We start from the raw sequence: 16,640 nt of genomic DNA on the forward strand, positions 1-16,640 counted from the left end.
GGCTATCATTCATCAATTAATTCATTACATCTGCTTGACCTGCTCATCAACCCCAATGCTTCCTGAGCTCACCATATATAATAGTAGTTAGACTATAAAGCAAAAATGCAGGGAGGGCTGGGGTCTGTGGGGATTTCTTGGACCAAGATGTTCCCATTCATTTTGTTGTTGGCACTGCAACTCCTACAATCACTCAGAAGCCAGTGCTCAATTCCGAGGCTTTATTTTTGTGATTTATGCCTACCACAATCAATTGTAGAATCCAAGTAGTGTGTGTGTGGGGGGGGGGTGCAGAGATATTTTGGTCAGAATGTTCTAGTTTTATTTATTTTGTGCACAGCAACTTCCATCACCATCCTGAAGCTACAGATCAGTTCTGAGGTTCCTAGTTTTAGTTTGGATGAGTTCTGCCTGCCTTGGACAACCATATCTTCCAAGCAGGGGGTGGGGGTTTCTGGGGATTGTAGGGGTCAGGATGTTCTAATTCCCTTTATTTTTGGCACTGTGACTCCCATCATCATCCTAAAGTGCATAGCCAATTTTTGAACCACTGTCCTTATTTTCCGGTGATTTATGCTTGTTACAGTAAGCCTTCATTTCCATTACAAAGAGTATTGGGGAGGGGGTCTGCAGGTAACGTGAACCGGAAGGTCCCATTTTGCTTCATTTTTGGCATGGCAATTCTGACTCCTGTGCACTATAACTACAAACTCTGCAGCTCACTGCACTTGCAATATTTAATGGTAGTTTGAATACTGAATGAGCAATTCTGCCACCTACAAAAAGAGCTGCAGCAAAACTAAAGGAAGCAACAGCCAGACTGACCATCTTTTGTTGGAGAGCCATGGGCAAAATTAGATTTAGTGACTACCTAAATGTAGGCAAAGGTCAGACCTCCTTTTTAGACATCAAAGGGTGTGTGTGTGTGTGATATTTTCATGGGAACACTAGACATCCAGTCGTTAGGGTTTAAACTGAGGGGGGACAGTTAATTTGTATTCACTACTTCAGCAGCATGGGATGATTCAAACAGCAGTATGTCTTTCCTAAAATTTGAACATATGATCTCAGATCATTCCAGCAGTCACTAAGTACAACGTGTCAGTTCTCACACTTCAGCTGTAGCTCAGGCTGCTTCCTTCAAAGACTCAGAAACCTCCTTTTTCAGACAGACTGCTCTCTGCCTTCTCTAACTGTCTTCAACTGCCAGCCTTTCCCAAACTTCTGTCAGCTCCCACTGGCTGTTTCTCAGGAAGGCAAAACTGTACCTGACCATCACTCCATCCTACATCCTCAGAAGAGGATTTCAACTGAACAATTTCCTGTAAATACATTTAAAGTATACTTAAAGGAGGAAAGAAGAGAGGGAAAAAAGGGATGTGCAAACAGGTAGGAAAAGGAAATAAACCCAACTGAACCCAGTGAGATTTACTTCTCCTTCATTGCTGACCTTCAGCATTGTAAACCAGAGAGAGGGACCCTACAATCCCATGCATATTGGGGAAGGCAGTGAAGGGACTCACCAGTGCTTAAAAGAACAGAATCAGATAAAAACAAACAAACATAGAAACAGGCATCTCCTTTGTGACTACATGGAGCATCCATGTAGAAAAAGCTGCCTCCATTATAAGAAACACTTAGCTTGCTATTTCCCAATATTCTACCATACCCTTGAGGGAGGGGATTTCTTTTTTTTGTATGTGTGTTTGCTTTGCATCCCAAAAAAAAAAGGCACAGGTTAAACTTGATGATGGATGGACTTGTTGTCTGGAGTAAATGACCTTTTGGCCTTTTCCAGCTTTATGATGCTTCATTTAACAACCCTTTTGTTACTCGAACTGCCTTATTTACGACAGTTGGAAACTAAATTTAACGTGAGCTCTGGCCAAAGTTTACAGAGGTCGTGTCTGAATGCAGTGTTCCAGTGATGGAGACGAGACGGGTATTTTTTCCAAAACAAATAGTCTTTTTACTGAGCAATATCAAAATCACATACACACAAAATAATCAGTCTCACATTCACATGCACTCAAGTTTCCTTTAGAATTACAGAAATAGAAAGCAGTTTCTTTTACTTTAGGAGGTAGGAAGGAAAATCGGTTCATACTTGCCTGTTTCTAGAAGTCCTGTCTGTTGCAATGAAAAATAAAGGGACGGAGAATAGTGTCTAGAAGTTTACCTAAATCACACTGTTCCAGAACCAGCCGGTCAAGTATATGTGTGTGTGGATCTCTTTGGCTGCAGTCCCAAGAGATCCATAACAGACAGAAAGGATTGTTGAATAGCAAAAAAGGAATTCAAAGTATAAAGGAGTTGATGAGAGGAGAGGTGGCTAGCAAAGACCTGGGGTTTGGCCTTTACTTTTATAGTTGAATCTTCAGGTGGGTGGCACCTTGGCAAACTGTACTCCCACCTACTTACAAGTCCATCCCATAACTTCCCTCATTGGTGCATGTAGAAAGGGACAGGTATTCTATGGGTTGGGTCAATATTTGAAATTCTACACTCTATCTCATGGAACACCATCTGGCCAGGTGTGAAGTCTCGGCTTCCTGTGCCCTCTTGGCTTTACCAGGCGAACAAGGTACCATCAACAGGAAATGGCAATTCAAATGCAGATCAGGTCCATGTCCTGTGTGACATCTAGTCTCTTCAGCAATGGGGGAATTTCTTTTTCTTGGTTGTTGTCTCTGCTCACAATGGCTAACATGTGCTTCTCCTTCCCATGAGGCTTTGAGCTGAATGTGTGCAAACTACATTAACATGAAATGCAGGCAAGTGTTCCCTATGTGAAAGCTCTCACAGTAGGTGATGCAAACAGCTTCCTCCAGGCCTATGGTATACAGGTGTGTGCACAGTCCATGTGTTGCGTGTGTAAGCAGATATAAAACCATAAATTAGTCCATTTCTCAACACTTTGTAAGCTATTCAAGATGCAATTTTTTTTTGCAATGATGGAAAAATGAGGTCCACTGTCTTTGCTGTCAGAAAGGAAATCTCTTTTACAGCATTTTCAGGTTCCTTTTTAATTGCCAACAACATGATACTGATTTCTTTAACTAGGATGGGTTTGAAGAGACTTCTGAACTGTTTAGGCGACTATTGTAAGGAGGAGAACCTCACTATTAACAATGAGAAATCTAAGATAATGGTTTTCCAAAAGAGGCCAATAATGTTCCAGTGGAGCATACAGGGAGTCCCAATAGAGCAATGTCGATCTTACAAATATCTGGGCTTAATCTTAAATGGGATACCCTTAAATGGTATACCCATATAGAATCCACTAAAGCTTTAGCCCTTAAGACAATGAGAATTGTATTGAGATTCTACTACTCCAGAGGAGGTTTTCTTGTAGACCCAGTGCTGAAACTCTTCGTTAGTAACATAATTTCTCAATTATTGTATGGCACTGAGATATGGGGATGGAAAGATCATTTACGCCTTAGGTTAGAAATAGTTCAAAACCTATTTATGAGATGCATCCTGGCACTTCCAAAAGGAACACCGGCTGCCCTGTTACAAGCCAAACTGGGACTTCCATCAGAAAGGGTATGAGTTCATTTGATGATTCTAAAATCTTGGGGGAAAATCCAACTAAAAAGTCCAGATGCATTCAGCACACTTAGTTACCATCTACTGAATGACAAAGACAATGCCCGCCCTAAATTTCTTAATTATATCATCACCAGATATACTATTCCAGATGACCTGCTTCAACATACGGGGAAAAGTATTAACCTACGTGAACAGATGTTTAGAGAGGATGTGCTAATAGATACCACATTGATAGCCCAATCGAGGTTCGCTCCATGGTTTAAAATGTTCAAAAAGGACCACTCAAGAGCCTCTTACTTAAACAACTTAACCTTGTATAATCTCAGGAGATTTTCAAATGATGCCTTCAGAGATGCTAGCTGGTTGCTATAATAGGACTCCAGTAGACCAGTATATCTGTATATGTGGGCAGTCAGTGAAAGACCTTCCCCACTTCATTCTGGTCTGTCCCTTATATGTAGAACCCAGGGCCAAATTTTTAGCAAAGATATTGACAGCCCTATACCCCCTGTCTGATTATGAAAAGATGACCTTTTTGCTCTCAGATGAGGACCCCTTCATTTCTTCAAGACTGGCTCTCTTTACCTTGGCCAGTAGAAAAATTAGTTTAATTTGGTGATGCAACCAAGTGAGTGATTTTAAAAGGTCTTATCAGTTTTAAAAACCAGAGGTTGGGATAATTTTAACAGGTGTTTTATATGTTTTAATAGAGGTTGAAACATTCTATCATATGTTTTAAAAGGTCTTGTCAGTTTTAAAAACCAGAGGTTGAGATAATTTTAACAGATGTTTTATATGTTTTAATAGAGGTTGAAACATTCTATCATATGTTAATGTATAAACTTTCTGAGAGTGTTTTGATATTGTGAAGGCTTATGGCCATATACAATAAAACGATACCTACCTCATTTAACAACCCCCTCCATTTTGTTTTTAACATAAACATATAAACATTTCATTGAATCCAGTCCATTTTTTCCCTCAACTTGACCCAATTACCCTCATTATAACCCCTGCCCCACATGCTTTCTGTCCATGTGGGTGTCATGATCCCCAGCAAAGTCTTTTTGGTGGTCAAAGGGGACTTGCTACCTAAGATTCTGACAGTAATCAAACATGGATTTATTTAAATTATAATGTATTTGTGTGTTACATTTATATACCACCTTTCTGTCAATGCTTTCAAGGGAATTCAGAATAATAGCTTATATTCTACAGGGCACAAAACAGAAGAACATTTCCAGACAGGTCACCATATTAGTCGTATTAGCCTTCAAAATGAAAAGGAGCCGAATAGTACCTTGCACACTAACAAAATTTATTCCAACGTAAGTTTTTGTGAGTCAAAGCTCACTTCATCAGTTGCATAGAGTGCCCATCCAAAGCACTTAAATTTAGAATTCAAGCTAAGAAAAGGGGATAAGTAATGGGGAGATGTTAAAAGGAGAAGCTTGTGTAAACAATCTATAACAAGTCCATTCAGAATAGGTGATATTTTATGCATATGCCTAGCTCTCCCTTAGTAATCGGTGAGGCACTAAGAACTCAAGGTTGCCTGCATCACAAATCTGCTTTTGAATCAGAATTTGTGACTGTTTTTCCATATCCATTTTACATTGTTCTACCTTAATTGTAAATAATCAGGTTGGGTTGGCTCCAACCAGTTTTTCCCCTGGTGAAGAAATGAGGGAGGTCCATTTTGACTACCTCCAAAAATGCTATGATGGGGGCTCATAGGACCAGAACAGTCCCTCTATAATTTAAAGTAGAATTACATAGTGACATAATGGGATATTTGTAGATTTTCCTCCTCAAATGTGGAACAAAACGTACCTCCCAATTGGTTGGACTATCCATATAACACTCTGATTACATGAGAATCTTGATGAGGTTAGATTTATTTCTCCTCAAAATGAACTAATAAAACTCATTGTTCATTTCCTCATTCAGTGTCCCCCCCCCTCCAGAGAAATGCTGGCTGCTGCTGTTGTCATATGGGGAGAGGATATAGTAGTCTGATACAGAGGCTGCTGGTCAAAAACACAAAAGTCACTGTCTCCTCCCCTCCTAGGCTTCAGTTTTGAAGCAAAGGACATTTTTCTTTCATATTCACCAGCAGCATATGTACTGCTATACAGCATTATGTGTTGTCAGGAGGGCAACGCCATCCCCTCCCGACTACGCAGGAAGCCTCCCGGTCAGCTCCCGAACAAAGAATGAACCAAGTCCCAGATCATTTCCGGGAGGACCCGGAATGCTGGCACAATGCCCTCATAGGGGAGGATGCACAAGGAAGGGAGGGGGACGAGGTCGCGGGGCTAGTTGGGCAGGACATCAGGGATATGACCGCTGGAAGGGGGGATGGTGGGTTGAGGAGCGGGACCAAAATCCACTGGAACCCAGGCTGGTGGCTAGGCTCCTTTAAGAAGTGGGTAGTGGGTGGAACAGGTGTTGCAGGTGAACAAATAAAAGGAGTTTGCAGGTGAAGCCAAGGGTGATGCAGGTGGTTGAGGTTCAAGTAACAGACAGAGAGGAGGGAGCAGGCGGCAGCAATGCCAAGATCCACTCAAACTTGACTATTGAACCACCACCGTTGGGTAAAAGTGAAGCTAACTCTGGCAACAAGAGTCTGAGGCAACCCTGACTGCTGTTCCACAACATCCTGGATCCTATCCATGGCCAACTCGACCCCTCTCTACAATACGAAGGTGTCTGCATGTGTGTGCGTGTGTGTATTTCTGATTCTTCTGAACCTATAATTCCAGCTGTGAGAAGCCCATCCCCCTGGCACCTGGAGTTGAAATTTAACTACTAGCTGCTGCAACTACTATCAGGGATCCTGCCCCCCCCAATATCTAGCCATTCTGGGGAAGTCCATGGTGTCCCAGAAAATCAAAGAATGTTTGTAAGTGTGAGACAGATAAGTGTTGACCTCAGTTCATCTGCTATGGCGGCATATCAACATGGTTACATGGTTTTTTAAAAAATTCATTTTAATTTGGTGATGATAAATAGCAGAATCCCAACATGTTGTCTGAGGATACCATGCCACCTATTCTGGAGCCTACCCGGTGATTTTAGAAAGTAGGCAGGGCCAGGTGTCCCCCCTCAAAAAAAGACCTTCTGATTGGCCTCTGCCAAAATAATTTGATGTGCAATTTTTTAAAAAAATGTTTCATAGGCAGCAGATGCCACTGCAGCACTGTATTGCTGAAGGTAAGTGCTGTGTATTCAAGAAAATATTTTAAAACAGTACATTCATTTGAAAAGGCACAGAACTTCTGCCGAAAGTATTGATGAGCTACTGTTAAAGTCATGCATAACCACACTCTGTGACATTTTTGGGTAGGCTGCCCCTCCCACATCACCTATTTTGTGGTTGTGCTCACTAACCTGTGTCAGAATTCCAAAAATGTCTACAGGCTCAAAAAGGTTGGGGACATCTGATGTATAGAATATGGGATAGATCTAGTTGTCCTTTTCTACCAAGGAAGGAATCTTCTTTTGAAGGAATGAGTCTTTCCATTGGATGAAAGAAGGGGGGGGGGGTTTGCCAATGGATGATCCCTTCTTTCATAGGAATGAACTATTGAATTCATTTTTATCTATGTAGTAAAATTAAAGGGTACAATTCAACCAGAGTTCTGCCTTATAAGTAATATTTCATGTGAGTGTTCCTTATGATGTTAAAAAAACAAAAACAAAAAAAACCTGGAAAATACATTTGTAGTTTTTATTGGGGGGGGGGGAGATACACAGGTCACCCAAACTTGAGTTGAAAGCTTGTGCTTAACACTGAAATCCATGAGTTCTAAATGTGTTTAACAACTGATCAATGCAGGACCACCAAAATAACTTAGCAGCAATATTAGATGAAGGAGACACAATCAGTTAATTGCAAAGTCTTATTACTCTCCTTTTGCCTTTGATTGATTTTAAGGTTGCAGAATGTTGCAGGAGATTTGCACCATCATAGTAAGTGAATTGGTCCTGAATAAATTATAAATGTTGTTTTAGACAAAATCTCTCTAACAATTCTGATTCCTCATTAATGAGATTTTTACCTTTGTTCTTTCAGCAGCAAACTGCTCTTGAAACTCTCTTCTGATTACACGTGGGGGGAAATTCGATTTAACAGCCCACGGCGCCAAGCCGTTGGGCTGGAGGATCGCCTTTGCCTCCCTGCAGGATGAGGCAGGCTGGGGTTTGGCGCCAAAAGCGCCATATAAGGTCATCCAGTGGGGGCAGGGCCGAGGAGGTACAGGACGGCCCTGCGTCTTCTCCCCAGCAGTCCCGGTCAATCGTCGGGAAAGGCTGAGCTCCGGTACATGGCTCCCTTTTTCGGGCCTTCTGAGGCCGGGGAGCACATGGTGGAGCTCGGTGGAGAGGCGGAGCAGCCCGACGGAGCAGCAGAGGGAGATCGCTGGCAAGGTGGCCTCTATGAAAATGGGCTGCGGGCGGCCAAGGAGCGCTCGAGGGAGGAGAGATTTACAGCCGCTTGGGAGCAGCTTGGCGTTCACGGCGGCGGCGGCCCGACAAAGCAGCAGGGAGGACATCGCTGGCGAGGTGGCCTCTAGGGAAAATAGGGCTGCGGGCGGCCGGGGAGCGCTCGGCGGAAAGGCGAGGTTACAGCCGCTTAGGAGCGGTTTGGCAATAGCAGCAGCGGGCCCGACGAAGCAGCACGGGGGAGATTGCTGGCAACGCTGGCTACAGGCCTCTATAGGAAATGGGCTGCGGGCGGCTGTTGAATGTTTTGGGACTGGAAATGCGGGGCCGGAGGGAGTGGGGTGGTTGCCTGCTCCATACCCTTTGGTGACAGGGTGGCCATCTGGGGCTTGGGGCATGCGCCCAGGCCAGGAGGCGGCACGCGTGGGCCAGTCCGTGGGGCAATGTATGGTGAGTCCCGGGGAAACAGTGGAACCCGGGGGGTTGGTCCTTCTGTAGGCCACTAGAGCTCAGCATCGGTCACTTCTGTGCGCGTGTTTTTTCCCCTGCCCCCGGAATTTTTTGCCCTCCACCCAATTACTGGGAGCAGCCCATTGCAGGGTATTCTAGTAGCCCTCGGGGTTGCTTTCGGGGGAGTCAGTAATGAGGATGGCTGCCCTTTGGGGTGCTTAGTCACCATAGCTGTGTTATGTCTGTGCCCTCGGTGATACTTAAGGCGGGCAACGGATAGGGACTCAGCTTTTGGGGGTATTCCTGGCTACCCTTGGTTGTGTTGGAGGGTAGGGCGCCTACTGCTTTGAACAGAATCTTGGTATTCATTAAAATTGGGCAGCTATAAATGGTCTTGGGACAGTGTTGACTCTTAGGCTTGGAGTTGAGGACGACCATGCTTCTTAGGTCGGATCCGACTGGCTTTCGAGCAAGGAAAACATTTACTTAACTAAATAATTAGTCCCAGACTCAGCAAGGGTCAGCCATTTTGATCTGTTTGGCAGCCATTTTATGGAATGGTTTAGGTTAGCCATTTTGGCTTGCTTCCTGCTCAGCTTAGTTGGGCCAGCTACCTCGCAATTTTTTGGCTTCGGCTCACGCTCACGCACATTGTCAGTGCGGGGGGGGGGGGCTGGCTACAGAGCACGTCATTTATGCGCAGTTGCTTTGCCTGGATTGCCAGGCCAGCCTGATCCATTTACAATCACAAATGGAGGGTTACCCTGGTTGGATTGGACGGGACGCCATTTTGGACTACACGGGTGGTGAGGCGAGCCCATGGCTTCCACTTTTGATATCTCGGAAGTGGCCATGGATCAGTGGATGAGCCTTTGCTTGGTGTGCGGAGGGTCCCTGGTTCAGTCCCCGGATATCTGGTTCAATGGACCTGGCCGCAGGGAGGGAAATGACCTTCTCTGCCTGAGATCTTGAGAGCCAGTCTGATTGCCTTGGAAAACTCATGAGGGGTGACCATACGTCCGCGGATTTGGCAGCAAATCCAACTGAGGAACTTTGGTCATCGCTGGGGGGTTTGGGAGTTATGGTTCTGGCCCCTGGCACCACCTTATTGCTTCCTGCCTTGCACTTTTGGCTGGGAGGATATAGGGTCATCAGGTGCAAGGGATTGAATGCTGAGGGAATGGTGACAGGAATATCCTTCCTTCTGTGATGCCCGTGGGAGGGGCACTGGGACCCAGGGGCCTAACTGCAGTTTTAATAAGCCTTTTACGATGGGGTGTTAACCATTGGTTTTTTGTGAAGGGCGTACTCCTACACTGAAGGCGACTAATGATGATGCACCAACGACCCAGGACCTGGTTTCATTTCCGTTCATAGGGCCCATGGAGATGTGAACAGCTACAGATACCAAGTGAGAGCATGCTCAGCGATCGGGGCCCTGCACAACTTTCCGTCTGGCTTCTGTTCAGCAGCAGGTCAGATGCCTCGGCAGGCCCTTTCGGCGTCAGTCTTCCTTTGCTTCGGGACGGTAGGAAGGGGCTGCGCAATAGGAGTTAGGCTGGGGAACACTCCGGTTTTTTCTGTGCCAGGAAGTTTTCTGACTTACCCTGGGCCATGTTCCTGATAGGCTGCGGTGTAGAGGCAGGAGTGGTTGGCAGCTTCCGCCTCCCTGTTCCTTCACTCAGGTGGAATGGCTCCAGAGCGAATTAATTGGGGCAGCAAGTACGTTGCCCGCTCACAGCTCGGGGCCGAAGTTTCAGGGGGAGGCTTTGCGTACAGCACTCTGCCGCTGAACTGAGTATTGCCCTGCGTGCGGGCCTGGTTATGGTTGATAGGGCGCAGAGGCTGACGCTGGGTCTTTGGGCCTCCGCGAGCAGTGACTTCACTGAGAGGTGCGGTGAGCCATATATTATTCAATTTTTATGACCCCCCCTTCTCTGTTGGTCAGGGGGTTGGTAATAGCCAGGCTCTGCTTTTGCAGGGGGATTAGGTGCCTCCCTAGCAGTTTGAAAGCAAGAAATTCCAAGTAGATAAATAGGTCCACTTCGGTGGGAAAGTACCAGCGTTCCGTGTGCCTTGGTATTTAGTCATGCCGGCCACATGGCCACGGAAATGTCTTCGGATAGCGCTGGCTCTTCGGCTTTAAAGCAGAGATGAGCACCGCAACCCTATGTCGGGTTTGGCTGGTTTTCGAGCAAGGGAACTTACCTTTAGGTTGCCCAGGGGGGCGGGTCTAGTCTGGCGGGGGAGCAAGCAGCCGCAGCATGTGCCGCTGGCATGGCATCCCCGCTTGGAATGTATGATTTGATGTCCTATCAGGTGACTTTACAACACCTCTTGATGATCTCGGCCTTATAGATCCCTATTGTTATGGTTTGCTTCTCTTGCTGGGCTGGACCCATCATGAAACACATTGTGTTGGATGGGAGTTTATTAAGTTTTAGCCTACCTTCATGAGGGAACAGATTTCCCCCTTTACTTGCACCCAAGTACACAACAAGATCCCCCTTTTATTTCACACGGGGGTTCCTTACACCATTGTGAAATGGGTGAGCGCAATGTACCATGTTATGGGTATGTGGCTGGTGGTAAATGTATGCACTTTTACCAGCCCTGGGGACGTTTGTTGAGCGTGCGTGAGAAAACACCCCAGAGTACATCTTGACGGGATTCTCCATTACTTCAGGCAAGGTACTTCAGGCAAGGTAGTTTTGCTCTTCATTTCCAACTTTCATTATTAGCGACAGCCCCTCATTGCCCTTGTTGGGCAGCCTATGTCCGCTGGATGAAGCGGCTGCGGGCGTGAGTTGGTAATCCCTTTCGGTTGGTTGGATTGGATATTGCCCTGGCTGTGGTTAACTACGTAAAGCAGCGCTGGTCTACATAATGTCCCAGAACCTTATTAAGATCTTGTAGGTAATTCCCCTGGATGCTAAGGGTGATAATTAAGGCATCTGGCTAGGGAAGTTAACGGAGTCGGGAGCTCAGTGCTGCGGTTAACCCATATTAGGAGCTGCAAGTGGGACACCTCCCGGACTTATTGGCGTACAGGAAGTTCCTTAACGGACCCTTTTCAGGAGCTGTTTTAGGCTAGGCGTTTGGGTGTTGGGGATACCTTTAACTATATCTGTGTCTCCCAGTTTTTCCTGAGGGGATGCATGCATTTGCTGGCATGGATGCCTATGCAACAGTCGGATACAAAGGCTGCAGGGGGGAACCTTCTGGTTGTCCCCCTCAACTGCAGCAGAATGGTAGTCAGTGAACCGTCAGAGGCCAGCAGAAAGCTAACAGTCACACCATAAATGGGAACAGGGGAAGGTGCTTCTCTGGCCCGACCACCGATTGGGTGAGCTGTGGGGAGTATCAGCCACTCACTGCTACCAAGACAACGGTGGACAGGTGGGCCAATCCTCTTGCTGCAAAGTTGGTGACTGGGTACCCTGTACCTTTCACTGCTAGCGGAAAAGGTGATTATGGCTACCTTGTAGCACCCTATATGATTTGGAACTTGCAAGGACATTGTTACCCTTGTCTTGATGTCAAGGTGGCAGGCCCAAGGAGATTTATGCAGGTAAAGGAAGTTTCATCAAGGATGGAGCGATCTTGGGGTGCAGGGAGGCCTTAGAGGGTCATATCCATGCACTATCCTTTATAGACCTTCATGGATGTCTATAGGGACTTGATTTATGATCGCCTAAGGCGTAGTGCTGCCTGGGAATCTGTGCTGCACTTATATGGAACAGACAGACTTCATGCAGCTGCAGCGATTTGAGGTGCAAAGACGGGAAAAGGTTCACCTCGTTGCAGCTCTGGCCGCCTTTGGTAGCAGGGTTTTGGGACAGCTGCTTTTCCTGGGCTAGGTGCGCCTTTGACCCTGTTAGGGGTTGTCCCGATATGGCGTCTCAACGCCAGCTGGCAGTCGGGCATTTGGCCCACTCCTGCTGCTTTGGAGCTGATTAGGGTAGCCTTGGGGTGCCCCAGCTGGATATTCGGCGGGAAGAGCTGCTTTACCTTCTGGTTCACCTGCGGCCCGGGTCAGGTAATTGACAGATGCCGAAATAACTTGTGGGGAATTGAATGTTCCCTGCCTCCCCCCTTTTCTTTTTCTCTTACAGGTTTGTGTTACTGGCAAAAGAGGAAGAAGGCCTATTATGTGGGCACAATTTGGCTGAGCTGCTCATCGCGCCTAGAGCATGCCCTGGGCTCAGTGAGCATTTGTCAGTGAGCCAAGGTGGAATGGCAGGCATGCCGGAGTCCGAGCTGGGCCTGCTACAGTTTTGTGTAGGGACAAGTTGTCCTCCCTAAAGTTCGGGCTGCTACTTGGGGTAGCACGTTGGCCTGATCGGGGGCTGGGTATACCCCATAGGCTCCGTCAAAGTCAGTAAACCTCTAGGATGTAAGGAGCGCAGCATCATATCCTCTCGCGAGGAAACAGATGGCAGAGAAAATGTTTGGCAATAAGCTAAACAAAAAGGGAGACAATGGATCCACATGAACTCGTCTATTGAACCACCACCGTTGGGTAAGAGTGAAGCTAACTCTGCCAACAGGAGTCTGAGGCAATTCACCCAGAGTTCTGCCTTATAAGTAATGTTTCATGTGAGTGTTCCTTATGATGTTTTTTTTTAAACAAACTGGAAAATACATTTGTAGTTTTTATTTGGGGGGGGGGGGGGGAACACAGGTCACCCAACCTTTGAAAGCTTGTGCTTAACACTGAAATCCATGAGTTCTAAATGTGTTTAACAACTGATCAATGCAGGACCACCAAAATAACTTAGCAGCAATATTAGATGAAGGAGACACAATCAGTTAATTGCAAAGTCTTATTACTCTCCTTTTGCCGTTGATTGATTTTAAGGTTGCAGAATGTAGCAGGAGAATTGCACCATCATAATAAGTGAATTGGTACTGAATAAATTGTAAATGTTGTTTTAGACAAAATCTCTCTAACAATTCTGATTCCTCGTTAATGAGATTTTTACCTTTGTTCTTTCAGCAGCAAACACAACCCAGCACTTGTGTCTGCCTCGTTATTCCGGCTTGGGGGGCAAAAAGATACACTAGGCAAGAGAGAGCTCCTCAGATCGATACACAGAGTGCAGAATCCCTGTGGAGGAACACAGAACTAATTAAATAGTTGTTCTAAACTGAATTTAGATTCCAACACTAGTCTGATTCCTTCACCTTCATTTGTTAAGCCCTCAGAGCAAAACCCTTACTAATAATACAGGTGAAGTCTCAAGAGATTTTTTTTTTCCCTTGGTGGGGGAAAAAACAACCCAAGGACCTCATAGATTATATATGGTAGTGATTTCTGATTCAAATGAAGGGATCAGTAAGGTGTGACTCCTTGGAAGTGTGTTTAACCCACCAATGAGAAAGACAGAACACATGGCTGTGACTTAGGAATTAACTAATCGTGTGCATGCAGACGTTTTCTCCTCTTCTAGTAAGTAAATTTTATTTATTATGCATGACGACCCCAAGAACACTGCTTTCATTATCCTGCTAAATTACACCCCAGGAAACATTAATTGCAGTTTGGAAAAAAAAATGGCAACCCTTGCCTTATGGCCTCTGTTCATTTTTATGAATTTTATGAAAGAGTGGACGGGCAGATTCTCAAGAATCACATTTGGTGACAGATGGGCTGAGATTTCCAGCTATTAAAATAGGGTTTTTTACTGTGATGTCTTCATTTTAATATGGCCATTTTGTTTAGAATATGAGTTGGATCTAATGGTTCTCCTCAGCTAAAGTAGAGATCTTTCCACTGGAGGAAGGAGTCTTTTTGTCAATGTAAAAAGCCTCATATAGAGGAAGGGAGAAAAAGGAGAGCAATCCAGAAAAGAGAAATCCTATGTAAGTTCTGCTCATTTTAACACAAATGTATCTTATGAGCAAGGAAACCAATCTGAAAATTATGGATTGGATCCTACTGGTGAAAATGGAGAAGAATCTCCTTTAACCATCTAGAAAGGCTGTATTGGATACAGAACGTGCACAGACAAAAGCTACATGAGGTGAGTGCTGTACTACAGAGGAAACGTTGTCAAGACTGAGTGAAAAGGCAGGCTTAACCAAGCCCTATGGCTCCATTCCACAGTACTGAATCCTGTGATTTCCTTTTTTCCTGCATCTTCCTCCAACAGAGAACAACTTCCTTCAACAAAGAAATACCTTTATTTCATTGGATGAACATTTTCTTCATTAGAAAAAAAAAATCATTCTCCATTGGGAATACTTTTTTGCCCTTGAAAGAAGTCTTTGCAGAACAAACTCATAAAATCAAGCCTATACTTGCAATTTTGATTAGGAAAAATGAGGGTGTATCCAGTCAGAGTCAAAGATGAAGGTATGTGCTTAACTCTACCCTTGAAATCAGCACATACAAAAGGGGTTTAATATTGGTTGAATCTTGTTGGGGTTTTGTTTTTTTAAATTACTGCAAAGATTTAAAATGTCACTCCAAAATTAGCCATGTAACTGGAACAATGGGTACATGACTGACTAACTTCAAGTCTTATTATTCTCTTTTTGCTTACTGCTTAAGTCTGTGGAATGGAGCAGGAGAATTATACCAGTAGAGTGAATGAATTTGTCCTCCTGGGTTTGTCCCAACATCCAGAGCACCAGCGCTTCCTATTTGTCATCTTTCTGTTCATCTACTTGGCTACATGGCTTGGAAATCTCACTATAATCATCACTGTGATCTGTGACTACCACCTTCACACCCCCATGTACTTTCTTTTGGCTAACTTGGCTTTGATGGAAGTCTCTGAATCTTCAATCACGGCACCCAAGTTGTTGCAAACTCTACTCTCCCAGCACAAAAGCATCTCCTACAACGGCTGCATTATTCAGATGTTTTGCATCCACTTCATTGGCGGTACTGTGATATTTTTTCTTGTGGCAATGGCAGCAGATCGGTACCTGGCTATTCATAAACCATTGCAATACATGACTATCATGAACTGGAACATGTGTTTGAAGGTAATGGTAATAGCTTGGACAGTTGCTTTCCTTCATGCCATTACTGTGATTTTAATGGTAATACAGTTACCCTTCTGTGGTCCCAACATACTTGACAATTTCTATTGTGATATCCCACAGGTTGTCCAGTTAGCCTGCACAGACACCTATATTGTTGAGCTGTTTATAATAAGCAACAGTGGACTGATTATTACAGGGGTCTTTACTGGATTGCTCATTTCATATACTATTATCTTGCTCAAGATAAGAAATCATCTCTTGGAAGGAAAGCAGAAAGCTGTTTCCACTTGTGCAGCACAAATCACAGTGGTGAGCTTGCACTTGATCTCATGTGCCTTTGTTTATGATCGGCCTTTGCAAAAATTTCCAGAAGTTAAATTTGTCTCTGTCATCTACACAGTGATTTCACCTGTGCTGAATCCAATCATCTATACTTTAAGAAACACAGAGATGAAAAATGCCATTAGGAGATTAGCAGGCAAAGTATTTTTCTCCCATAGGGGCTCAAAGATGCAACATATGTTGTCTGTTTGGGTATAGAAAATAATGATAATACGTATCATTTACAGTGAATTTCAGTCTTTTTCAAGCATTACTGGTAAATTTCTTTGTGATCAGTACCAGATCTCAGTAAAGCAAATCAGTATTATTATTTCCAGATTGCAGATACCGTTAGATAGGGATGCAGATACATGAGCTACAAGAAACTGGGTTTCTGATGGCAGCTTTGAGATCTGAGCTCAGAAATTCCTGATTCATAACTAGAGACATGCAAGGAAAAAAAATCTGTATTGTTTGGATTTTTCGGTCTTTGGACCCTTAACATTTTGGTATTGCCTTGAAAACACGAATTCCAGTATTGGTACTATATTGGAATTCAGGTAAAATTCAGGAAGTCCTGTTGGGTTTTGGCACTGCCACAGTGGCACTGGTCCTGCTGGGCACATTGCACTGGTTCTGCTGCTGGCCTTGCAAACATGCCCCCTCTCCAAACCTCATTTTCTACTGCAGAGACTCTCTGGGAGAATCTGCTGGGCTTGTATGCCTGCCTTGCTTCCCCCCTCCATTGGAAACAATGGAGCCTCTTTGGGTGTCCATAGAATTGTACCCCCTGGCTCAATATTTTTGAAACTTGGGGGTTCTTTTGGGGAGTGGCTCCAGCTAATACACTGCAAATGTGGTGCCTCTACCTC

The 16,640-nt window shown here is 44.8% G+C and overlaps 1 protein-coding gene across 1 annotated transcript; it reads left to right on the forward strand.

Annotated features, from left to right (window-relative positions):
- The first annotated feature begins 15,015 nt into the window (after positions 1-15,015).
- On the forward strand, positions 15,016-15,987 carry LOC107112080 (olfactory receptor 4D9-like). The gene has a single exon (XM_015413150.1). It carries the CDS (start codon positions 15,016-15,018, stop codon positions 15,985-15,987), a length of 972 nt encoding a protein of 323 aa, XP_015268636.1.
- The last annotated feature ends 653 nt before the right edge of the window (positions 15,988-16,640 follow it).

Source organism: Gekko japonicus, unplaced genomic scaffold (genome assembly GCF_001447785.1).
Source record: "Gekko japonicus isolate JY-2015 unplaced genomic scaffold, Gekko_japonicus_V1.1 scaffold4612, whole genome shotgun sequence".
In the NCBI taxonomy this organism is placed as follows: domain Eukaryota; kingdom Metazoa; phylum Chordata; class Lepidosauria; order Squamata; family Gekkonidae; genus Gekko; species Gekko japonicus.

Bases quoted from the DNA above. Each gene is read 5' to 3' on its own strand.
- LOC107112080 (XM_015413150.1), top strand. From the start codon at position 15,016: ATGGAGCAGGAGAATTATACCAGTAGAGTGAATGAATTTGTCCTCCTG.